Below are 25,665 nucleotides of genomic sequence, written 5' to 3'. Positions count from 1 at the left end.
CAACCCTTTGAGCCCTGCCCTTCAGCCAGTTCTTCATCCAGTGCACCATGAACTCACTCATTCTGCAGTTGGACAACTTGTCCAGAAGGATGTTGTGTGGGACAGTATGAAAAACCTTACTAAAATTCGAAACTACATCCACCACCTTCCCTTTATCCACTCGGCAGGTGACCTTATCATAGAAGGATATCTAATTAGTTAAACAGGACTTTCCCTTTATGAACACATATTGACTGTGCCTGATGATTGCATTATTCTTTAAATGCCTTTCAATGGTACCCAGTATAATCTTCATAATTTTTCCAGGAACTAAGGTTAGACCAACAGGTCCGTAGTTCCCTGGGTCTTCCCTCATACCCTTCCTGTAAATTGGAGTAACACTGGCTAGCTTCTCATCAGCAGGGACCTTGCCAGACTCCCAAGACCTTTGGTAGATGATCAAGAGGGGTCCTGCCGTAACATCCACTAGCTCCCTCAGTACGCCGGGATGAATCTCATCAGGCCCCATGAACTTGTGAACATTCAGCTGATACTGCTGATCCCTCCTTTACAATTTCAGTGTCCAAACAAATGGATGCAAACCAAGAAAACAATACTCCTGCTGCAACCCCACTCCCCACAGCAGCTCGTTTTTGTCCATGGCCCAGAAGCCACAAGCCACACTTGTCACCTGTGGTACCTGAAACCTCCTCCATGTCTCCCCTGGGATCCCTGAGGGAAAAGCAAAAGCCCCCGGTGCGCTCAGCCTCCCCAGGGACGCCCCACTGCGGACCACGATGCCCCGCAATGCCCTTGGGACACAGGCATGGAGCTGTGTCTTCCATGGACACCACCACTTCGGTGGCTGTTTTGGTGTCTGCAGGACCTGGGTCTGCTACTAATAAATGACAATGTCAGAATTTCAAGTAATGTCACTGCTGCTGTGCTCTGCCCAGCTTCTCCCTCTCCCACTGCTCATTGCAATAGTACTGCAATGCTGATCCCAGGTTGTGCTTGAAGAAGGGAGCCTGTTGCACTGAGAGGTTTTGGCCCTACCCAAGACTATTGGCGTGGGTCCAGCTCCTTGGTAGTGGGTCACGCCCCCAACAGAAAGCAGCCAGGAAGGGGCAAAGAAAACAGGTATGCTGCGGCAGGAAGCCGAGGCCTTAGCACAGTTCTCCACCACCATGTCCCCACTGTCCTCTGCAGTCCTGCTGTTCTAAGATGGCCCCTCTGCTCCCCTGGCATGGCAGTGGCAGAGCCCACAGACTTGGGAACCGGCACCTGCAGTGCTCAGCCTGCCACTGCTGCAGCAAGTCCATGCCTACTCCACATGCACACAGAGCAAGGGCTGCCCATGCCTGGGAGCACTGAGCTGCTGCACAGCCCACCCCTGGGCTGTGCTCCCCTCTATCCATCCTGTCCGTACGTGGTATGGTTGCCAGTGACCGAGAGGGTGGGAAGCCATCCAGCCCTATCAACCTGGCAGGACACTCCTCCTTTGCTGGGTATCAGAGAGCCTTGAAGTCAAAGATGTAAAGGAGTGTGGGGAAACCAGGGAGGTTTCTGGGGAAAGGAAACGTCCCCATGTGGGGACAGCACTTTGCCGCTTTACAGACAGAGATCCTGTAACCACTTTTTTTTTTTTTTTTTAACCATTTATTGACCTTTGCATTGAAGAGCAGAGGGTGCTGGCTGGAGCACTCAGCCTCCCTCCAGAGCCAGGGCTCAAAGAGAGAGGATATTGCCAACCAGTGAGGTCTGATCAGAAATTTCTGGCAAATTCTGCAAATGCTAGGCTTGGAGCAGCCCATCAGCAGGCTGAGAACCACCAGGGCTGTAAGGGTTTGCTATGATCACAGGCAGCTGTGGCTGGGGAAGGAAACTGGCCATGTTAGAGTCAGTGGCTGCTTCACCTTCTTCTGACCAGGGAGGCAGTTCCTCCCCCAAGCACACGTGGGGTGGTGGAAGTGGGGAGAGTGGACCCCACCAGAGTGGGACTGGGCAGGGGCAGAGCGCCCTCAGCCCCCAGCACCCTGCTGTTCCCAGGCGGGGCCTCTTTCAGGCCAGACACCCCTCAGCCAAAGGGACCCACGGTCAGCCGTGTGCTTGGGCCTCCATCACAGTGGTCTTCTGATGTCACATGCTACCTCCTCACTGCACATTGTGAGGAGCAGGCGCTCCTCAAAATGGCAGCCCTGCCCCTGGCCACCACTCGCCAAGCTGCTCGCACCTGCAGCACCAGCAACTGGAGCAGGGCAGGAGCAGCAAAGCCTCAGGCAGTGATTTCCAGCTTCTGGGAGCTTCAGCCCAACGGCCAACAAAGCTACCAAATGCAGTTGTAGGGCAGCTACAAGATCGGCCAAACCAAAGGGGACATCTGAGAACTCTGGCTGGTGACCCAAAACCCAGAACTCTGTCTGGTGTGCGGAGGATGGCACAGGGCCAATGGACATTGATCCACTGGAAGATCAGGAGGAGCCCAAGGAGGTCGATCCAACTCCAGCAGGCCTAGCCAGGTACAGCAACACTGATCCCAGGCTGTGCTTGAAGAAGGGAGCTTGTAACGCTGACAGGGTCTGGCCCCACCCAAGACTCTATCAGCGTGGGCCCAGCTCCTCGGCGTCGGCAGGGGTCAGGTATGCTGCAGGCGGGAAGCTAAGGCCTTAGTGCAGCTGGCCTGCGCATGTCTCCCAGCCATCAATCAATCAATGAATCTCAATCCATCAATCTCCTGAAACATGGTGGTGCTTCAAGTGCTGCGTGGTCCCTTCCTCCCCGTCCTGCACTGCCCTGCTGCCCCTCAGATATTCACAGGGTATCTACCCTGCCCTTTCCAGTGTGTGAGGAGCACAGCAGCGCAGGGAGGAGGTCACGCTACAGAGACCATCCTCAGCAAATACACACCCTGTGCTGGGCATGTCTTTCACCAGCAGAGTTCACAGAAGACAGAGGATCAAAGTGTTCCTGGGATCTCCCATCCTCAAATAAATCTGTTCTAACCTTTGCCTTGTGATGCTTTCTGGGCAGCACTGGGGGGAACAGCTGGAATAAGATGGGGCAACGCTTTGATGAGGCCTAGGACACAAGACCAGGTCAGGGCCCTTAGCTTTAAACAGGGAACATTATTAAGCCTTGCTTTTCAAACTGCCTCTCTCCTGAATACCAGCTCAGTCACTCGCAGCCAGGTTAGAATCATAGAATAGTTTGGGTTGGAAGGGACCTTAAAAGGTTATTTAGTCCAATCCCCCTGCAACAAGCAGGGACTTCTTCAACTAGATCAGGTTGCTGAGAACCCCGTCCAACCTAATCTTGAATGTTTTCAGGGATGGGGCATCCACCACCTTCAAAATTTCTCAGTGGAATGGCTTCCACTGTGGAGAATGCAGATAGCCAGAAAATGCTGCAGACAAAAGCCAAGGAAATATCAGTCCAAGCTCAGCTTAGCCAAAATACAGATTGGAAGGTCCTGTCCTAAAGACTGGAGAGTTGAGAAACTGAGACTGAGAAGAGTTGAGTTAGAGTGTAGGACTGGCCTGTTGTGCAGGGCAGACCCTAAAACCTGCGTATTTTTTGTCAGGACAGTAAGCGACCAAACCCAGAAACCTAAATGAAAAAAAGAGAAGAATATGGCTGTATATGATAACAAAAGCCAAAGATAATTTTTTTTCCTTGAAGAGACAGAAGAGGGGTTTTTTGTTTGTTTTGTTTTTGTTTTTTTTTTTTTTTTTTTAACGTTATCCCACTACCATTTCAAATAATTTCACTTTATACCACACCAAGAGGTGGGGGCACCTTCCCTGGCCTCACAGAAGCCAGAGAAAATGGAGAAGGACCATCTGTCTATGGTCTTAGTCTCCCATGGCAGTATTCTTACTTCAGAAACTGTCATTGTTTCAGCATTCATAAATTCTTGTGATGGGAAACCAAGTACAATTACCAGCTGATGGTATGATTAGAGCAATGAGCAAGACAATTTTGGGGGTAAGGATGTAATGGAAGGAGATCTTGGGGCAGACAAGGTAAAATTCAAGAGAGACTAAAAGTGATTATAGAGCTATGGGACTGAGAGCCCCTTGTTCAATAAGGATGTGTGCTAATTGGCCTGGCACAATATGACTTTTTCTTTTTTGGTTCAGTAGAACTGGTTGACTTTCAACAACTCAATTATCTTCTGTAAGTGAGGAATGGAAGGTGGTCCTTTGAGGTCAAGAAGAAGTCACAGGTAGAAAGGACAAGCAGAAATTGACAGAAATGGAAGTGCCCTGAGATTGCACTGATCAGCTTCATTAGATACACATTTCAAAATAGCCCTGGAAGGGGTGGGTCATGTGAGGAAAGGGGAGGAACATTTTGGTTGGGGTTTTGTTAGCATCATGGAGATCAGGTGAGAGATAAGAGAGTAACAGTAAGAAGATCATGAGGTTGAAAAAAAAAAAAGCATATGAGTTTTTTTCCATGAGAAAGACTGGACAGAGGTACTCTATAAATGCTAGAAATCGTGGAGCTGCACTTAGGGAATGGGTATGAAAAAGATTATTGAGAGCAGGCAGCATAAATAACTGAGAAAAAGATGAATAGCGGTGATGGATCCAGTTGTAATACGGTCAGGTAGCAGTAGGCACATTTATCCTTTGAGCAGTACAAGAGGAGGAGGACTCAGAGTCATTTGTCTTGGCAGGAAGCCCAGGTTACAGAGAGTGAAGGGCTAATGAAAGGTCTGAGTCGACATGGAAGATGGAAGAGAGAGAGAGCTCTCTTCCGAAGATGCTCTGTTTTTGAGCTACTTAGATCAAGAAATGGAGGCAAAATCTTTTGCTTGCTTGGTTCAAGCACAGAAGCAGGAATATTTAAAAGGACATGAGGAGGTAAGATTCCATAGTGTGAGAATAACAGTCATATGAGGTGAAGGAAAGGGGGAGGAAAGAGCAAGAAGCAAAGAAGAGGAGTGAAACAAATGTTGTACAGTAGGCTTTTGGTGCACTAGGCAAAGAGCTTTCTTGTTTTGTAACAGTGTGCTGAATAGCTTAGACTGGTGAGGAAACGTGATCAATTCGCTGTATTCGCTTTGCTGTGTAATTCTCTTATATTTATGTAATATTTCTGAAGCCTGGAAGATTTTAAAAAACATTCATTTGTCAAAGATTCGACTCAAAAGGGCTTTTTTTGAGGCTCTGCAGATGTTATGGGGCAGGGAAGAATGCACTGTATTTACAATTCTATTCCTGTAACAGATAATCAATACATTGTGCTCTGCTGTGTTAAAAAAAAAAAAAAAAAAAAAAGGAATATGAATGCCAAACTGTGATGATAAGCCCTTTGTGTCTTGAGTGCACTCATTTTCTAAGGATTAGGGGCTGTCCTTTATCAGCCAGTTCACTTCTGAAAGTCCATGATAGATTGCTGCTTGCCCATCTGCTCCAAACAGCAGCAACCTCAACTTTATCAGCAAGGAAACCTCTAAACACAGCTGTCAGTAGGTAATGCAGAAATACTGCTTTCTCAGGGCAAACCCTCACAGGCAAACCTTACCTTTTTCTCTGGAGCAATAAAAACTGCAATAGAAAGAGGACTTTGGAAGTAAGGTATTTACAAACAGCCTTTTTTTTTTTTTTTTTTTTGAGGGAAGGGGGAGGGTTGGGCTTTTGGGGTAGTTATTTCCTTTGTGCTCAGGCTGAAGGGAAATGGTCCTTCAGCACCTATTCTAATGTGCTCATTTATCTAGTGCTGGAAGAGTTGTGGGTAAATGGGGCTAAGGTCTAACACATAAAGAAATGTCTGCCAGCAAGAGATGTTTTAGCAGGTTAATGAGGAACTTGGTAACAGCCTAGCAGGGTCATTGCAAAATCACATTTCTTTTTGCTGAAATCACTTTAGCCTTTTAAAACCACAGGAGAATATTCTGCTACTTCACGAAGAGATTTTGTTGAATTGAAAATGATGTAGATAACATGTTATTTTTGAGTATTTTTAGCAGTCTTAGGAAAAAAATCAGTGCGAAAACGGACATCTCCTCTACTCGCTCCTGCAGTCGGCGGGCCAGAGGAGGGCAGAGGGCCCTAATTTTGTCAGCTCAGATTTGCAGCACCCAGGTTTTCCCTGGAGAGAGATTGCCAGGGCGAGTCTTCCCTCACCGACAAGCGATGCTGCCCCGAGGCTTCTCCTACGATACGGTACAGCGAGTTATCAACAAAATGGCCTCGGGATCCAAAAGTTACGCTGTGCCCAAAGCGAAAACCGAACAAAGCCTGGGGTGGGTGCTTGCAGCCGCCGCAGCACTGGGCAGGCGTGCGTGCTCAGAGGCGAGGGGAGGCTCCGGCTTTTCTGCAGCCACCCAGTCCAGTTTGGGGCAGGAATGAAGATTTACAGTTGTGGGCCAGCCCTCAGAAACTTCATGTTTCTGGAAAGTACTATGCACAGTTATGCTGCCCTGCAACGTAACTGCAATTTGTCATCAAAAAGAAACATAACCCTTAAAGACAACAACTATTCTAGATTTTTTTCATTTTTATTGGAGCATATTTTTTTACTAATTAAGGTTACACTTCAGATTTGAGAGAGAACCAAGTTTTACAGGCTTGCTGTTTAATCTCAACAATTTTTTGCAAGGGAGCAGTTGTAATGCAGAGATGTCTGGGTGAGATACCTGAGCAAAAGCAATCAGTTTGGCTCTGCCACTACACTGCTCCACGTGGATGAAATTACTCTACTGAAAAACAAGGTAAACTTCCCCATCAGCTTTATGCTGCTGCAGCCATCCCGAGACTTAATACTCCAGCTGCATCACCTTCTGCTCTTTAGGTAGATTTGCTGGGGAAAAAGAGCTTACTAAAAGTATATTGACCTTCAAAATATGTGGCACTTTATGTCCAGTTCTCCCACTGGTGCTGAAAAATCCCCTCAGAGAAATAAGAGCTACAGCATTCATAAGACTCGGCTTTTCAGTTGGATGATCTAACAATTCATCCAGGAAGCGGGTTTATATGGTCATGTGTGCAGGAACTAGGGCTCTTAAAAATTAGTTGCGGCATAATTATTTACTTTAGAAAAAAAGTATTAACTCACCACTTCTCCTCCTCCACTTGAACTCCTATGGACTGGAACTTACTGGTTGCTTTATTTTCACCTGATTTGGTGGATTCTTCAGCACCATCAACCTTAAAAGAAAAAATTAACCAGCTAATTAGAATGTAATTTTATCAGAGATATCACCCAGCTACTTACAGTTGCTATGCATGATAACTACTAAGTGTTTGCACATAGAACTTGTACCATAAGTATCTTCATCTAGTCAGATAGTTTATCTGTGATGTGCCCATTTCTGATGTTATTAGTGAATATTCATCATTCTTGTTAATCTGTAAAGCATTTCTGGTAGGACAACATTTGGCCTGCAAAATGCAGATGGAGTTTATCCAGTATTTTATGGAGGCTGGATGCTCACATTTGCCAGAGCAAATCTCTGAGCAGCTGTAACTCCACTTAGTGTGCTCCACCATTTGTTTGATTTTACCTGTTAGTCTGTATGTGCATGCATATGTGAACTCATGTCAAAATTATGTGTTTGTTTTGTTTAAATGTTAGTGTGATGATTCAGAGCGCTGTACAGATAAGATTTAAAGAAAGCAGATGCAGCTCTTTGATACATTTTCTTTACTGTTTCATCATGCAAACAGTTGGTCCACAGGAGCACAGGCAGGAACTTTATACCACCTCTCCATCGCCATGAGGAGATTTATACCAACGGTATAAAGTTAAAATTTAACCACAGATGTGTCTGTGAGCAAAATCACAAACTTCTGGGTCCAATTAGTGTAGTTGTTAATTCCCAGTGCTATATATGACATTGTTAGTTTTACAAGAAAAAAAATTTCCAGCACACAGAATTTTTGGAGCACAGCAGTGTTACAAAGTGACCTGTGGATCCACTCTGACGCTGGGAGTACAAAATCTCCAGCTGTAGTTAGTATCTGTTCCACTAGTAAATAAGCTTGTTGTTGAAAGCCTACTGAACAGCCTGTGCTGATACAAGGAAATGATCACCTGCAGGAAAAGTGCTCAAGGAGGGTTGAGAGTTACAGAGCTGTTCAGTGAAGTGAGGTACTTACCTGATACTGAGGCTTTTGGGAAGATAACTACACCTTAAATCCCATAACTGACGGAGAGAAGCAACCTTTTGATAGAGAGTTTTTCTTTGCTTTACTTTGCTTTTTTGCTTAAACAGATTTACATCAAAGGCTTGCACTGTCCTAAGAGTGACTGAGGGGTGCAGAGGACATGCACAGAGGTTCATCACAAGTGCATATTAGGTTTATTTTTTAGAGGAGGAAGCAAGCCAATGCCGCTTGCCCTGCCCGATAGAGATGGGCCAAACTGTAATTAAGGTGTATACCTGGTCTGAGTTCAGTCTAAGCCTAAACTAGGCTCCCTTTGCAGTCAGTGCAGAGAGACTGGCTTCATACTGCCAGTCAGAGGGCTGACAGCCTACCTACCTATTTTAGGGCAGTTGCTAAAAGAAGTAATTTCTGGCAGCAACAGCTATTTTATGGTATTTCCACTCCCACACTACCCCTTCAGCTGTACCAGCATGACTGCTTGTGCAATGATGCTGCAAAATGGACCAGACAGCAGACTAGCGAAGTAGTTTTCTTTTACTTGTGAAGCCTGTCTGACTCTAAAAATCTCATTGATGGGCACAACTGGGAGGGTGGCATGGTGCATGGGCAGGAATCCTGTAAGGCTGTATCACTGCTGAAGGTTTCATTTGATGTAATCTCAGCTTGAGGCATCTCCATTGGTTTGTACACAAAAGCTACCCTGGCAACCCCTCACCTACCATCCCCAGGCAGCTTTCACATACGATTATGTTGGTCATCTGTAAATTTCAAAGTTTTAGAGGGAGATTGTCAAAGGCTTGAACAGCATTTGGGGCTCTGTTTTCCTCAGGTCTCAGGAAACTGAGGCCCCTATACCTTTGAAAAGCAGCATTTGTTACTTGCAGCAACACTACCTTAAGAAGAGGCATCAGGGAGATGGTGTCTGAAGAGCCATGATTCACATTACTGTTGTTTATTTTGGCTTCTGCAAATGTGGAAATTGCTTCTTTTTGCCCATTATTTTGCAGATTGTTTGCCTGCTAAGGAGTTTTTTTGCTCAGTGAAATGAGGGATTATAACAATGAAATGGCACCTTAGGTTTGTCTGGAAATGGGAATAAGTAACAGAAGAGCTTTCCTCTATCCCTGTCCCACCTGGATCTTGCTCCTTTCTTTAACACTGAACATCAGCCCTTCTTCCAGAATATACCCATGACAAACAGCTGTGAATCAGAAAACAGCTACAAGAAGGGCAGTGGACTGAACTCAGAGGCAATAGTAGTTATTGCCCTTTCAAGAAGAACTAAGAGAAAAGTCACAGCTTCTCCAGCAGTTGCCCCTGGGATGGCATACTTCTACACAGCGCCTCTCATCTCATCAAGCTGATGCAGAGATTTCACGGTAAATTCTTAGGCTCTGCTAATCAGATAAGCCTGTCCAGGCACAGTGCTGTGCTTACAACCTCCATCTGCAAGAAAAAAAATAATCACGTCTTCTTGTGAAGGCTGATAAGCTGTGGATTGCTATTCTATTTGCTTGGAATTCATGTCCCATCAAAACGTGTGTTAATTCTCAGTTGATTGTAAATTCAAGTACTTTGTTGGAAAAGCTAATCCTGCAAGCAGATAGCTGGATTCCTATACACGTTCTTTTTTTTTTGGCGGGGGGGGAGTATGGGAAAGATTAATTAAGAAAGCAGATTACATTGGTCTAGTTTATTTGCTCTTCTGCTTTCTGTAAATAGGAGTGAACTTTGGCAGGGTTAGTTTTCTTGTTTTATTCCACTAGAAGTAACAAAATCTAATTTTCTTTAACAAGGGCAAATCAGAAGGAACTTACCCTCTGCTCTTGAGGCTGAGATAGGAACAATGCTGCCTCATTCAAGCGGCTACCAGTCATTATGAAATGCATGAATAAGCAGTGACAATTAATTCAGTGAGGCTGGACAAAAATATTTTTTGGGTGATAGTGTAATGTAAATCATTGTTTTACACATTCCCTTTCAGTGATTTAATTCATGCCTTTCTGACCCCTGCTGTGTTATGATTCATAGATTAGTGCTCATGTGTGTAATTTAACAGAGCTGAATAACAAGGAGCAATGAGACTTAAACAAATCCTTGCATCTGATGTTTTTACGATAAATTAGGAAAACATCATTAGTACCATGCAGAATGGATATGCTGCTGTGATTTCTACAGAGGTACCTGTCAGGAAAAGAAGAAAAATACACAAAACATTGCATAAAGAGTGGTAAAACAGGTGTAGAAATCTAAAACAATGGCAGGCATGTAAACCATGTCCTGTACTGTACCTGTATTCCAATAGATAAGCATCTGTTTTTCTTGAAGTGGTCCTTCTTTCTATCTTCTACTGCAACAGTGGCAATGGTTGTAGTGGTGGTGACGGTGGCAGTATTGTTCCCTACATGTTGACTTGCAGGGCCATGGATCTGCGCATTGGCAGCTTCAATAGCAGCTGTTAGTGCTTTCATACTGTCCAAGCTCTCTGTGGAGTTGCTAAGTCCAGACTGACTGATGATATCTCCCCTCTGTCCATGTCCATCCATATATGCATCTTGGGCAGACTCTGTGCTGCTCTGGGCTGTGATGGAAATGAACGGTTTGGTGGTGGTTCTTGGTGGGACTGGAGGCGGTGTCTTCTTATAGGTGGTAATGCAGGATGACACTGGAAGAAACATATGAGAGTTCTTAATTTATTGATGCTGCAGGAAAATGAATGCAAATAAGATCTTAAAGTATCGGTGAGCATGGACAGAGCATAAGGAGGACACTGTTAGCCAGAGAGCCCCTAGAAGTTCCAGTGCAAGTGCCATGGAAATACCTCACTCACCAGTGTTCTCTGTTCCTACTAATGTGCGTGGCAGAATTGCCAGAAGAGGGAAAGTAATTATCTATTTGCCAAGTTCCTCCTTAGTCTTTTTAGGATTGTTTTCTCCAGTATATTTTCTACTAACTGTTCTAAGTCCCATGCAAAACATTTGTTCTGCTCATGGCTTCCAAACAAGATTCACAAGGATGATGAATCTCCAACCACTTAGCCTAGCTAAACCATACTTCATGTGGTTTTATTGCAGTTGTTTTCTGTCTTTCTATCCTGTTCTACTGCATTTACCAAGCTTATCTAGAATTTTAAACTAGATTTCTTCTGATGAGAGAGAGATCCCCAAACCATCCTAGGTCAAACTCTGTTAACACTCACCATGCTTGGACTTGCGTATTTCTTGCTATAAAATGTCTCACTTGTTGCACAGACTTCTCAAATACTTTGAAATGCTTTGTAAGCTGCTGAGGACATATTTAAACCAACATTTTGCCACACCTAAATTTCTCATCATAAATATAACATCAGTTCTGGAAAAAAAATGCTTGATTTTGCACACAGGGATTTAGTGTAATGAAGTCAATGGCTAAATCATGTCAGTCAGTGGGACTACTCAAAGTGTAAGTATAAATGTTTGCAACAACAGATACTTTAATAACAGTTTATGAGGACTCCTCTTTTCATACTTTGAAGGCCATGCTCTCTTTGCTGCTCTGTGGATTTAGAAGCTTAGCTTGAGGTTCCAAGGTTAAAAACTATTGGCCTGTGTATACAGAATTATATGCAGAAAGCACCATGTGGAGGTAAGAACATCTTCCTTTAAGGGATAGTTGTCAGCTCTGCATTACTGACGTCCTGGAATGCTTTCAAATGAGGAAAGAAAGTCCATTAAGAACAAAAACCAATCATGATATGCTCTATTTTTTAAGAAAATAAATGCAGGCATGAACCTGTGCAAAGTTCAGACACAAACATGTTAACATAAATTCTTATTAACAGTAATCATATGGCAAGAAATGATTCATCAGATCATTTTAACTGGCAGACGTCTATGCCACCCACATAAAAGGTAACTACTACAGCTGTTCTGCTCTCTGTTTGCACTGTACGTGCTTGTCGAGCCAGAAGCCATTATGGTATTAATTTGACTAGCTCAGATCCATATGTCTCATATCTCCTGATAGCTGCAGGAATAGTTATAGCGTAAGAGGTGTTCCCAGGGCATGAAATCACACAGGATTTTTTTTTTAAGGACTCTAGTATAAGTTTCTGATAACATGTCTGAACGCATGTTAACATGTTGAATGCTAATGGAAAAAGAGTGTTTCACTAAGGTAGTGAAGGTTTTGAAACTATGATTCACTTCTGAAGATTCAAACAGAAACCACAGCATCTTTGAGAGAAGAGGTGGCTAAAAATGAACTTGTCAAATTTTAACTCTGGGGAAGTGAATAGTTGATAGGGGTTAAGGTGTTTTTTAAAGTGCTTATGACAAGACAAATATCTGGAACTAACAGAAAGAATGACTGTTTTACAAAGGGGACTGTGAGTTTTTTGCTGTTCTTCCCTCGTTTTGATGCTGCAAAAAGGCATGTGTTGTGAGTGCATGTTCAGGTAAATCAGCAGCTGTTTGCTGCAGCACAAACATTTACTCTGGGACTTACGGAGAATTGTGGAGGCTGCTGCTTGCATGATGATATCCCAGAAACCACACAGGTCATTCATGATCTCGAGAATGTTCTCTGAGTGGTGGAAATGCAAACTGAAATTCACCACTGAAGAATTCAAAGCACATATACGCGTGTATATCCAGGTAACTCTTTGGGAAGCTGGTGCTAGACTTGTCTAATAGAGGTTTGTGTGCAATGCTACTTTGCAATTCAGCAAAGTATAAATTGCCCCATTTAAAATATGCCAGGCAGGGACATTGTGGAACTCATGGGGAGATGCCAGCACCTTCAGGACATCCCAGCATGGCACGTAAGTACAATTTTTCCTACATAGCAGATAGGGAAATGATAATGAAACACACTTGAGCAGTGCTTTTAGGTAGGAGAGAGAGCTTCAAAAATAAAAAGCAAGCCTTAAGAAGACTGGTCCCCACGTCAGTGGTCATCCCCCACAAGAAAGAGCGTCAATAGCAACTGTCTGTCGACAGCCACCGGGCACTCTGGACACAGCAGTACAAATACAGAAACGCCTGATTAAGATGTCTTTCATTCTGTTGGTAAATGTACTCAATGAGGAGTCTAATCCACACTGCAATGAAAGATGTTTGCACTCAGCTAATTAAATCTGAAGTTATTCTTAAGAGGGGGAGAGAATTGACAAGTCATAGGGTGAAATTGTAAAGAGAAACAGCAAATGTTCTTTTAGCAAGTCAAAACAAATTCTTGGTTTCCTGGAGTCACGCAGCACACACTGTACAGCTCGGGAGAAGCAGAGTGTGCAAGTCATAAAAGAACCCCAGGCACTTCATTACTGGAAATGATGTAAGCTCCCGCCGCTCCTCTGCAGAAACGACAACAAAACAATGCTCGGGCCACTGCCACCGTCAGAGTCAGCTGTGCTCGAAATGTTGTAGCTGGCTGAGCCCTCCAAACGGCTGAAGCACAACAACAAAAGGGATTCGGTGCATCAGTTCTTCTCCGGGTGCTTTCAAGAACCTGGCAACTTGTGGCATGGCAACCTGAAGGATCTGTCGGCTGTTCAAGTGGCTGCAGTATTTTAAATGCTAAGATGCTTGAAAAACAAAACGAGTACTCCTCAAGAAAAATTACAAAACCTGGGTGCTCTCCTTGTGCAGCCAAGAGACCCTGAGCATTCAGTCGGTGCAGAAAGAGCACATCACATTGCTTTCTGACCCTGCGGGCAAAGGAGAAGCTTATCCATCCAGCTCTTCTGCAGCAGAGATGGACTGCCTCGCAGGAGGATACTGAGGGAGAAGATTACAGGATCACTGGACACATGAAAAAGATGGAGAAACCCTCACTTTGCACACAGGGAACTTTCAAGGGGTTTTGCACATGAAAGTTTAATTCACATCAGGAAGTGAATATAAAGGGCTCTATAAATTCCCTGATAAATATGGTCTTGGACATGGATCAAGGAGCAAAGTTCTGTACGGAAACTGATCTGACTGGAGAGTCAAGTCAAAGTAGTCTTGTTTTTCATTAAAATTGTTTAGACATGGAGTTAATCATAAATGTCTTTTTCTGAATAGCAAACATGTATATGAACCCCCAGTTTGTCACAATACAGACTAGCTTTTCATATTATTTTTCAGAGCACACATGCTGCTGGAGCAGGGATACATTCCTCTCCTAGGGCATATGCAAAGTTTAATCCAGAAACTAGTTAAGTCATGCGCAAGAATCCTCTGACTCCCAAAGCACCTTGAATAAGGCCCACCGCTTCCAGCTGTACCAATCTACCAAGTAATGCTCACCTTTTCCTTTTGATCTTTATCCTATTTCTGTGGCCTGCCTTCAGGTTAGAGTTTAATCCCAAATGCCTAGAGAAAAAGCACTTTCTCCAGATTAAAAAAAAAAAAGAAAAAGTCATGGCGTTTGTCCTCCTAGCCAGTATTTCCAAACAACTAGCTCATGGGACAGGAATTTGGAACAGGGAGTGTCAGCCACCCAGTTCAGAAGGAAGTCTAATGATAAAAAAAATAATCCCAGATTGCATAATAATAAAGGCTTGAATTTGAATGTTTCATTGTAAGAGTACTTCAGTTGTTTAAACATGCTCACTAGGGAGATGAGCCCTCGGGAACAAACATCAGCACGCAAACACAAATTTTTAGCTCTGTGAATGGGTGCTCAGGAGAACCCCAAGGCAGATTAATATTTGTGAAGAGATCAAATTCATGCAGTACTTTGAACAGTTCAAGTGATGAGATATGTAGGCAATATCTTTCTAATTTGGCAGTCTCATATAAACTTGGTTAACAAATACAAGAATAAATGAAAGTGCAAATTTAAGTTAATTAACATAATAGTGTTTCTCTTGAGAAAAAGTACTAATTCCACAGTTTGAAAGGAGCAGCAAAGGACACACCTTGTGCACAACTGAGTATTAAGGTACAAGGCAGGAGTTCTTCCACCTCGCACAGATGGACGTCAGTCTTCTGATTTACTCTCTGTTAAACAGGTGTGTTAACAGCAGTGCCCTTGCATCTCACACAACTGCAACACAAAACAGGCTGTAGGCACATCCAAGCAGACCTGAGCCTCACAACTGCAGCCCCTGAGCTTCCCACGCAGAGGTGCAGTGCTTGATTTGGCATGTTGAATGTTAGACTCAAATAGAGCTGTTATTCTCTTTACCATGCACTTCCTTACTTTGTTGCGGTTTGGGGGGAATGCTTAGAAATAGGGTTTCAGATCCTGTATTGTTATTTTTACATGCAAAAAATTGGTATGAAAAGAGAGCATGCATTTTATTAACAAAAAACTTTTCATATAGCAGATGGCTTCTGAGGATGTAGAGATTTACTATTACAAAACTGAAATAAAGATTTTTATAATAAGTTCTAAACTGCCCAAGGGAATAATACCAGAGTGAGCTATGGATGTCATTATCCCAAATGAGAACTACTGAAATCTATGTACCACACCATCAGGAGTTCTGCCAAGATCACGCTTTTTCCATACCCCCCACCCCCACCAGGCCAGATATCTTATCTGACAAAACCGTAAGCTACACTGGGTTAGGAAACAGGCATAACTGATAACTAAAATCCTGCAGAAATTATACAAACTATCTAAACTATCTTTACTGCGCACAGTAGCACCACAGATTTAATATCCTGTGTACACTGAAGTCTAAAAGCTGGTGCTGGTGACCTTTTCGTAAGTCTGGACATTTTTGTTTGCAAGTAGGGTGCCTCCAGCTTCCCAGCTGCACACAGTAAAGGACTTCCTGAAACCTAGGAGAAGGATGAGACTAAATATGGCTCATCCTGCATGTCAGATGAATTGAGTTAGAAAATCTGCATATGCATATTCAGTGGATGCAAGGTGAATATTTGTCCAGCAGATTTTTTTTTCTTTTAATGTCTGCCACTGGAAGCTGCTGATGCCAGTCAGAAGTTTTAATTGCTATCCCAGGGAAGTAGCATTAGTGTACAGTCAGGTGAGACAGCCAAAGGTGTCTGCTAAACGCAGTTTATGACTAGGATATCACCACAAATTATGGATGCACAGATAAAATTCAGTGCATGTAGGCTTTCTATGAGACCCACTTCACTTGTACTATATAGCCATAGCTGAACTTCTCTATACGTAAAAATTACCGGTACGTTAACAGCATGCAACTTAAGCGGTTCAACTCATTTGGCCTCAAAGCCAAGAAGTCTATAAACAATTGAATCTCTGGAAAAAAGATTTCACATAAACCGAAAGTCATTACCCAAAGTGGATCATTGCTATGATGGTTTATAATACTTTACTCCTAAAACCCGTGATCTTTACTGGTGTCAAGCAATTAGGACTTGGCCTTGTCTTTTCTGAAGACAGAGATAAAATAGGTAAGAATATGACCACGTGCAAACCCTAGGTTTAATTTCAGTTAATGCATATGAACTGCCTTGCTTTTTTACCTGGAGTGAGCAGTTGAAGGGGACAGCAGTAGCGTTTGCTTCTGCCGTTCGCTCGCCAGCAGCTGCCTCCATGAGATGAAACTGCACTGTACCTGTGGAGATGGTGCTTTACAGATGGGTTCAATCCTGGCCATTCTCCCATGGGAATTGATGAAGTTATATACCCACAGATGACATGAATTGCTGCTCAAACTGAAATTCAGTCAGGCTGAGAGGGAAGTCAGAAGTGAAACTATTTTGGCCTTGTCCTTAACCTCTGGCTACCAACAAAGAATCTGGAAAAACACCACCAAGAACTGCAGGAATGAGGATGTGAGTCTGTTCCGGACAGATGCTCTCCAAGAGCTCTGAAGATTCAATCTGCTTTAAAACAATCATGGTAGAAAGTATCTGATACAGAACATCAACCCCTACATTCAATGAAGCACGTTGGAGAAGAGTGGAAAAAAAAGAGAAAACCAATACAGCAGTGTGCTGTTTTTTAGTTAGGATGTGAATTATTTACCATCTCTTTTCATCTGTACACCATTTTTTTTTCTGTGAAAATCAGGGAAAACCTGCTTGATCTATAGTTTAAACTAAGTCTTCTGTACTTACATACTTCATCAAATCCTTCATACTCCCCCCCCATTTTTGAGAAGTCATGGAAAAGAAGAAACATAATTTTAGATTAAAAAAGGATACTTAAAAATATTTTATGTTTCAGAACTTACATGTCATAAAATCACCGTGGTAAGAAATTCATAAGCTTTCTGAATATCAATACCTTAATCTTATAAAAGGCATTTATGGAAAACAGAGGAAACCTTGTGCAATGTGGTAGTTTATCCCACTTAGACCAAGAATGTGTAACCGTAAATAAATGTAATAATATGCAGCTTGATGAAAGCAGATCCTTTTCCCATATATTTTCCAGGAAGCAACTTCACTGGCACTTTGATATAACACTTTGTTATGTGTTACTGCAGCACTCTCAAATTCCAAAATTTGCATCTTTTTCCCTCTGGCAATACTGTTAATAAAACAAAATGGGCAAATTTTTTTTTTTTTTTTTTTAATGTTGAGTTGTGCTAACCAAATACAGACACATATATGTAATCAGCTATTTAAGTAAAAACACAGTGCAAGAACCAAAGCCTGGATTTTCAGAAACACAGGGGGTTGAACTCTTTGCAACTATCTAGCCACCTTAGCTAGGAAGATATATTTAAAAAGTTTTAAATCCAAGCATACTCTGAAAAACTAATCACTTATTTTTCTGACTACTGAGGAATGGTTGAATGTAAAGCGCTTTGGCTACAAGTGTACACCACAAGTTCTTGGGGCCAGTCGCTTGAAAACCTGTCTCTTATTTACGTGTCTGAATTGGATCTGGATTCTTGGAAACCTGACCTGAACTGTGAATACACAACCAAATTTCCAGACTATACCAGTAGCTCTTTCAACATGCCAAAAGTGAGCATGTCACAGTGTGGAGCCCACACTTACCACTCTGTTTGGGCATATTACCATAGGTGCTATTTCTCGAAATTACCGTGTAATATTTGTAACTACTGATGTTGGACATATTAATATACTCTTGTATATATAGTTTCCCTTCAGTTACAGATGGAATATTTAATATCTGAGCAGCCAATACATAGGAAACTTGAACCCTATCAAGCCTGGAGATATATCAGGGCAGATGTGTGGTCAGAACCAAACCTACCTGTTACTAAAGCTCTCCTGAAGCAAGTACTGCGGGTCGTGCCCTCCGCAGTTCATTAAGAAGCACTGCATTTTGTCCTTCCTGAGCCTCTGCTGCCAGTTTCTCATCCTCCCACAGTGGCAATGAAGATGACTGATGATAAAGCATGTTTAGCAGTCAGTCATTTTAGGAGGAGCTTGTCATGAATTTGATGGAGAAATTGCAGGTGGGAATTGTACAGCTTTTGTCATGTAGGAGGTTGGACTGGACAATAATTAGGATTCTCCTCTTCTAAATCTGTGAATCTCAGAAACTAACCTGTGAACCTAGAGGGGATTTAAGCAAGCCAATTATCTCTGAGTAATTTGATCAGGTAGCATTTAAGTTAGCTATATATTAACACAGTCGGACATCACTGTTTTCAACATTACTGCAAAGATTTTCTTTTTAAGCTCTTCACTGCAACTAACTTTCAAAAGGCAATTCTTAGCAGGGGTATTGACACTTCAAAGTGTGATTTCTGTATAAGAAAAAAATGACTGTAAAAGTTGTTCCCTCTTCCTCAATCTGGAAATGTACCTTCTTTATTTGCTGCTGATGTTAGCAAGCAAACAAGCTTCTACTGGTTTTTACTCCCAGTGGTTTTTCTGAATACTTAATAAACTTACGATAGGGTAAGCAGAAATCTGTAGCCTTGCACACATTGGCATCAAGCTGGTCTCAGAATTTGATTAGTGATACACCTAAATTGGCTTAGAAATAAATGAGTTTAAATTGCTGCAAACCCACCCCTGGTGTGGACACATTCAGAAGTGGATATGACTGATAAGGTCTTTTTTTAAACTTAAATGAAAATGCAGTGGAAATAAGAGTGATTCCCTCAGTTTATTCCAATTAACTGTACCAGTTCAGTGATTTTAAACTGATTTCCTTTTATGCCATGGTGTGCAAACAAACGGTACATTGTTATCAATTACATACTGAGAACCGTATGGGTATAATTTAACCCAATGACAATTTGTGAAGTTTAAGAGCCCTCTTCAATTTTCTGGGTCAGAATCAGTTCTCAGGGTTGCTCTATTTGAGTTTATTTGTGCCTGCATGGTTTGGTTACTTTTATATGTGGGATTTTTTAAAAGCTACAATAAAAGAACACAGTGAGCAGCATATTCACTAATGAACTTTTCAAAGCTGACCCACACTGGGGAAGTTCTGCACTATGAGACAGGTAGATATATACATATAGGACAGTTATATTCCTCCAGCCATTAGGGGGCTGGTATACACAGCAAGTACTGAATGTAGGTACACCAGTTTTGCTTGTTATTCAACCCTAAGGCAGTTCAGCTTTTAAGCAATCAAGAAAGTCATTGCTCTGACATAGACTAATCAAATGTGTTTAATACAACATATATGAGATAGAATTTGCTGTTCTCAGTACAGTAGGCACCTACTTTAATAAGCAAACAACCTCATGATGCTGATAAGTGTAGGCTGTGATTCCTCACAGCAGAAAGCACTTTGTCACCTGATACAGCAAAGGACTCAAATCTCTTTAAACTCTTAAAAGAATGTATATACTTAAGCTTTTTTCCTCAGTCCCCAGTGGCATCAAGGCTTTACTGCTTTCATATAATGTCAAAAGTCTACCTTTCAATTTGTTTTGATAATATTTTGTGCTATTTGATATCTAAGATTATATGAAATGGTTTGGCTAAGAGTTAAAAGTTATTCAAATGACAGCAATGATGAAGGGCTGCAGTGTTTTAATCACATATATGTTGGGAAGAAACTGTACAAATGCCAAAGACAAGAAAATAAAATCCAATACAAACTAGAAGAAGAATGTGATTGATAAAAACAATGTGAACAACTTTTCAGCTACTATAAATTGGCATGAAGCACCACAGGAATTGATTTATATAATTTTACTATCAATTTCAGTGTAGTTCACTATAACTCAACAGAGCTATGCAGTTAATAACAACACACTATATTATTCTCACAGATAACTACTACTAAACATAAATGTAGAAAACCAGCATTCAGGAAGGAAAGTATCATGTGGATACAGAGCAAGAACATCTGTTCAGCTGGGGAAGTACTGACTTGTTTTTAAGCAGCCAGTACTGCATTTTTCAGCCCATTTATCGCTTTTGGGGTATTCCAGTCCAAGCAGGAATGTCTAAAACAAGCAAGTTATGCTTGCGTATTTCCTAAAAAACCCAAACCAAACCAAACCCAAAAGCAAGAGCTGCTTGCAGCAGGAAGAAGGAAGGGAAGAAGGAAAATTACTACTAAATCCATGCTTCGGGCTGAACAGTGACTTGTCACCTGAGAGAGAGAATTACGACCCAGCTCAAAAGTTCTGCCCCCCCTGATAAGGTTATCAAGATGACCTGCTAAAAGTCACCTGTTGGGACAGATCCTCTAGTGCCGTGGGGTAAAATCCAATACCTTCTCAAATGAGGAGGAAATGTAGACAGAAGGTTTACACAAGAAATTATACTTATCTCTGGCCTAATTTCAGGTAAAATAGCAAAACTAACTCAAGCTTGAGGGTATTAACATTTTTCAAAACCTAGAAAAAATTGAATTATTTGCTGAACAAGGCATATGAAAAATGTGTATGAAATACATATTCTGGTTGAGAAGACGTAAAATCTACACCAAAACCTGATTTCTATCTTCCCATTTTACATTCAAATTAACAAGTTACATCCCTGCTCAGTGACAGGTTTGAGGTCACTGTGAGTGACCTCATCCTTTTATCTATTTGTTTGTTTTTATGACAAGAGTCCTAGTTAATAATGCAACAAATCAGCTGAAAATACTGGCTTGGCGTCAGAAATTTCTAATGATCAGCCTGAGTGTCCTGAGCACAAAAAATATTGACATCTCATTTACAATCACCATAGTGTACAGATAAGAGCATTTCAATAAATCTGAGCACAAAAATCACTTCTCTTTGTGAGTCCTGAACTAGCAAGAGGACATCACCAATTCCCAGAAGACCATTTAGACAAGGAAAGATGGTAGCCCTGGCACATGTGGAAGAGGATAGACCAGTCTTGTGTTACTTTTATGCAAGATTTAAGTGAAAGATATTCTCATTTCTTTCCACATATTTCTCCATTTATTAAAGAAATGCCTGTAAAACAGGCCTTGAAGAAATTCGGATTCATAGTTTGTAGAGGATGTCAGACATAAACTCCCATAACTTCCTTGGAGACATCAGCTGCATGCCTGATGATAGTCCAACAGCTTTTTTTGCCTATTTTTTTGGTTTTTATTTTAAAACCCCCATCAGTTTAGTAGAGGTAGAAATTTTAAAACTTGCTAACATGATCCTGAAACCCTGATGGCTGAATCCATGTCATATAATTCCAGTGGCAAAAACCAGGAGGTTTATTTTACATAGTTTCCACAAGGACAAGAAGCATTGTCACAGTAAAGAACCAATGTAAATAAACTTTTATCTCCCAAAACTACATAGTATTTATTTTCCACTTACAGTTTCCTTTAGCCAGAGATTTCAGAGTTAGTGCTCATGATCTCAGCCTGAGATAAACCTCCCTTTTCTCTAACCCCTGGACAGCAAAATAATATTACCATTTTTTACATTTACATAATTGTAAAAAAAAAATGGTGAATTTTGTACTGGCTTAGTTAAAAGATAAACCCAGACATTTTGTGCTGGCTAAGTTAAAAGGTAGACCCAGGCCACCTATTTAATACGTAAAAAGAGAAAGCAAACATGCCCAAATGAATTTTGACACTTCAAAGTATTTAGATGTTTTGAATCTCTAGGCTACAAAAATGCTTTCTGAAGATCACAAGGGCAATACAAAATCTTTGCAAACACCAGCAAAGTGAATCCTACAAATCCATACAATTTCACATGCACATAGCAAATCCTCCACACCTCTAAGTGCATGAGATGCAGGAAAGATCAAACGTTTAACTAAAGCTCCAATTTTGGAGTTGTCTCCCTACCATTTTCTGCCCCAGTCTGAAACTTCTTCTTCTTAGTCACCTCTCTAATAAGATCCCTTTATCACACACACCTATTTCTCCTACAAACTTGGTGTTTCTTTTGAAATAAAAATCTGTCTCTGGGACTTCACTGGCTCACAGTGAATCAGAAGGTAAGCCAAATCTCTGACTGAAGATGCTACCACAGGTTTACGGGATGTGAAAGAAAGGGGAAGAATGACGTCTGGATCCTCTTGTCCAACTTGGTCAGTTAAAAACAAATAATTAAATACACTAATACAAATAGCTGTGAATGTTCGACGAAAACAAGGATGCTCAGTAGAGCAACCTGCAACCTGCTTCAAGTCAAGCTGTTCAGTTTGGCTCTCTGTTGCTTGAAAACCTTTATATGACCTCAATTTCTGTTTGCATGGATGTTTGAAGAATGTTGGTCTTAATACCAACACCTTTATCTGCCTGGTTAACATTGCTGAGAACATGTGGTTATCCATTATTTGTTATTCTCATCAAATTACAGAGTCTGAGCAGTATCACTATCAAATGCCAATCACCCGTCACAAAAAGCAAATAATTAAAATGGACAGATGATGAATAATCCACAGGCCAGGGTCTGCTTTTCATAAATTGTCTGTTAACAAATGATAAACAAATACATGTGTAATAATGAGACTGTTCGCAAACAACTTGGGAACTGGGAAAAATTATAAATTCAAGACTAAAATCAGTTCCAGTGAGTAAATCAGTCAGCTCTTGTTACCAACAATATTAATATCATTTACTTTTTATTGCAGGGGATCTAAGAGGATATACAGACTGTGCTTAGCTGTAGGTCACAGCAGCATCATCCACGGCTGCACTGCACCCAGCTGAGTGGACAGTTTGAGGCTAGTTGGACATTTTCCAGAAGAGCTATTACTCTGGAGTAATTATGCATTTTGGAAGTGGTTTAAACTGAATCACTGCACCCCCGCTTTTTATTTGGTATTAAGGGTATCCAGACGAAGAGGTTTTCTGGAATAACCACGGTACTTCTGGAGAATTTCGAGAGTTAGGGAGACTTTGCTGTAGAGAGGAGTGCAGCACACTGAGCCAGCAGTCTCCTCCCGTGACCTTTGTTTTCTTCTGAGTCTGTCAAAGTGCTGGCAGGTCTGATTCCCTTCAGATTTAAAGACTAAAAAGGGCAATATTCAAGGTACTTTGGCTGAATGACTTGGGTGAAGAAAACAGCACCAAAGTGTGTGCATGAACTTGCCTCTATCTGAAATTTCTCAGAGCACAGACTTCCATACCTGCAGAATTATTAGAAAAAGTGTGAAGAATTATATTCTAATAATTTCAAAGGCAGCTTATTACATCCACAATGTCATTCTTTCATGTATAAAATTGCTGTTTAATCCAAGTACACCAGAAGTGAAATCTACTCATAAAATAAAAAAGAACTTCCTTAACAGTTCTCCTGAATTAAGTGCTTAGGACTGTGGATGAGTCATATTTTCCTTGTTATCCCATTCAGTTGACTTTTCTATACATGTCTTGAATGTGCTATGTATTAACAGCCAAGTAGGCCACCACAGCAGTTTTCTTTGAGATTGGGAACCTGCTGATTTGACCTGTTTATCAAGAGAAAAGTGTCATCTCAACAGGACAAGATTGTTTCATATTTTTCCTCCCTATTTTCCTCTTGTAAGCAATTTCTTTTTAACCCCCTAGAGCCAAATAAAAAGTCACTGGTCTAGAGGATTTTTTTTTTTCTTTTTTCTTCTTTTCTGATATTTGTATATCATTAAAGAAAAAATACAGAAACATTTTTCTTTATATAAAAGTTTAAATTGTGAAGTTGGAAAAGCATACCCTTAATGTTCTTTAAATATGTCTGTGTGGAACTCTTCCTGTCTATTTTTAATCACATGCAGTGGACTCTTAAAAGGGAAAATAAATATATTTATGAACAACCCTATAACGATAAAGGAAAAAGTGCAAAACCTGTCATGACAGAAATGAGAAGACAATAATTTCAAACCTTGCCACATTCACACAACAGAATGGACTCGAGCTCTGTTGAGCATGTTAGAGTCCTTCAGGGTGGAAGGCACTATTCACTCTAATTTAAGTTAGTATTACAGTCAAAGAGCTTTTGGTTTTAAAAGTGTGACAAGCTCCTCTGACATGTTGCAGAACTTTGTTTTCCTCACTTCCACTGGTACAAGTTAAAAGTAAGACCTCCTAGATCATTGTATTAGCTTCACTAAGGAGATCTGAGCCAACGGTACTTTCCCCTCCCCCATAAATTATATGTTGTCAAAAGAAAAATTGTGTTAAAAAGGCTACATTTCACGTTCTTCAGACTGCTGCATGCCGCTTGGGCAAGAACTGAGCTTCCCGTGACCTTCCACAGTCTGCCACGTGTGAAATTCATCTTATGTGACATTTTTAACATCAGTTGCATCATTAACACATGTTCCTGTCTGCACAATATTTTTTTGCACTTTGCCAGATGAGGCAGAGGCTAGATGAATTGTTACTGTGCACATGCAATATTCTAATAAAAAAAACATGGGCATTATTATTGTTGGAAATACATTTGGAAAATCTTACTCTACATTGTATAATATGCATTAGGGTGACAGGTAGGTGAGGTGCCGGAAGTGTATGTGGAGTAAGAAAGAGGAGTCCACAAGTACAGTAAATACCTGTGTGCATGTGCTTGTCTGAACACACAAATACAGCTACCCATGCATACGCATACAAAACTATGTTCATCTTGAACTCTGCCTCTTGAGTTTTGCTTTCATTCTCGTCTTACATGATGCAACATATTTCAAGGCATGCTTTTCTCCTGAGCTTCAATTTGTATCTTTGATTTCTTACAGGATGCTCCTTTTGGGTAGCATTCTCAAGCTTCCTCAGTCTATGAAACTGGGAGGGATTATTTGGTCTATCCACAGCTTCCACACAATACGTGTTAAGTCACAAAGTATCTTGTAACATGACCATTCTGACTCAAACCACAAAACACACCAAAACTAAATGAAAACACATAGAACTTGCAGTAAAGAGGCTAAAACCTCAAAAGTGAAATGCTACGGGAAGAGAGCACGAGAGCTTCAAGGGCTCGGCCAGTGTCATGGGCCCTTCTAGCTGAGGGTGAAGCTGCCCAGGTGATCCTTTCCTAGAGGTAAACTAGTTTATTTGACACCACAGGTTGGAGTTAAGAGGTCAGTGTCCCCAGTGTTAACTGGTTTGAATCCAAATGCAACTTACTTCCCTGCCAGTTCTTCACTTCACAGAATGGCCTATGAAGAGAGTTCTGGAAACAGTTTTCTTCAGCTTTAAGGTAAGTGTATATGCATGTGCATATATTTGTATAAAGGTGTTACTGGGACATGGAGGGAATTATAGTTAATAGCACCAGATGTCCTACGGCTTTGTGTCAAAGACAAAAAACCTGCAGCTTGGTTGC

General features: G+C 41.5%; 1 protein-coding gene across 4 annotated transcripts in view; it reads right to left on the bottom strand.

The window, feature by feature from the left end:
* Nucleotides 1-25,665, bottom strand: part of DLGAP1 (DLG associated protein 1) — a 428,529-nt gene that overhangs the window by 21,139 nt on the left and 381,725 nt on the right. For all 4 annotated transcript variants that reach the window (XM_074878768.1, XM_074878753.1, XM_074878762.1 and 1 more), the window contains 2 exons: nucleotides 10,388-10,761; nucleotides 7,045-7,136 (listed from right to left, as the gene is read on the bottom strand). In XM_074878768.1, the coding sequence (XP_074734869.1) occupies nucleotides 7,045-7,136; nucleotides 10,388-10,761 (466 nt within the window). The remainder of the gene's footprint in view (nucleotides 1-7,044; nucleotides 7,137-10,387; nucleotides 10,762-25,665) is intronic.

This window comes from Strix uralensis, chromosome 1 (assembly GCF_047716275.1).
Source record: "Strix uralensis isolate ZFMK-TIS-50842 chromosome 1, bStrUra1, whole genome shotgun sequence".
Classification (NCBI taxonomy): domain Eukaryota; kingdom Metazoa; phylum Chordata; class Aves; order Strigiformes; family Strigidae; genus Strix; species Strix uralensis.
This window is presented reverse-complemented; position numbering and strand designations above follow the sequence as displayed.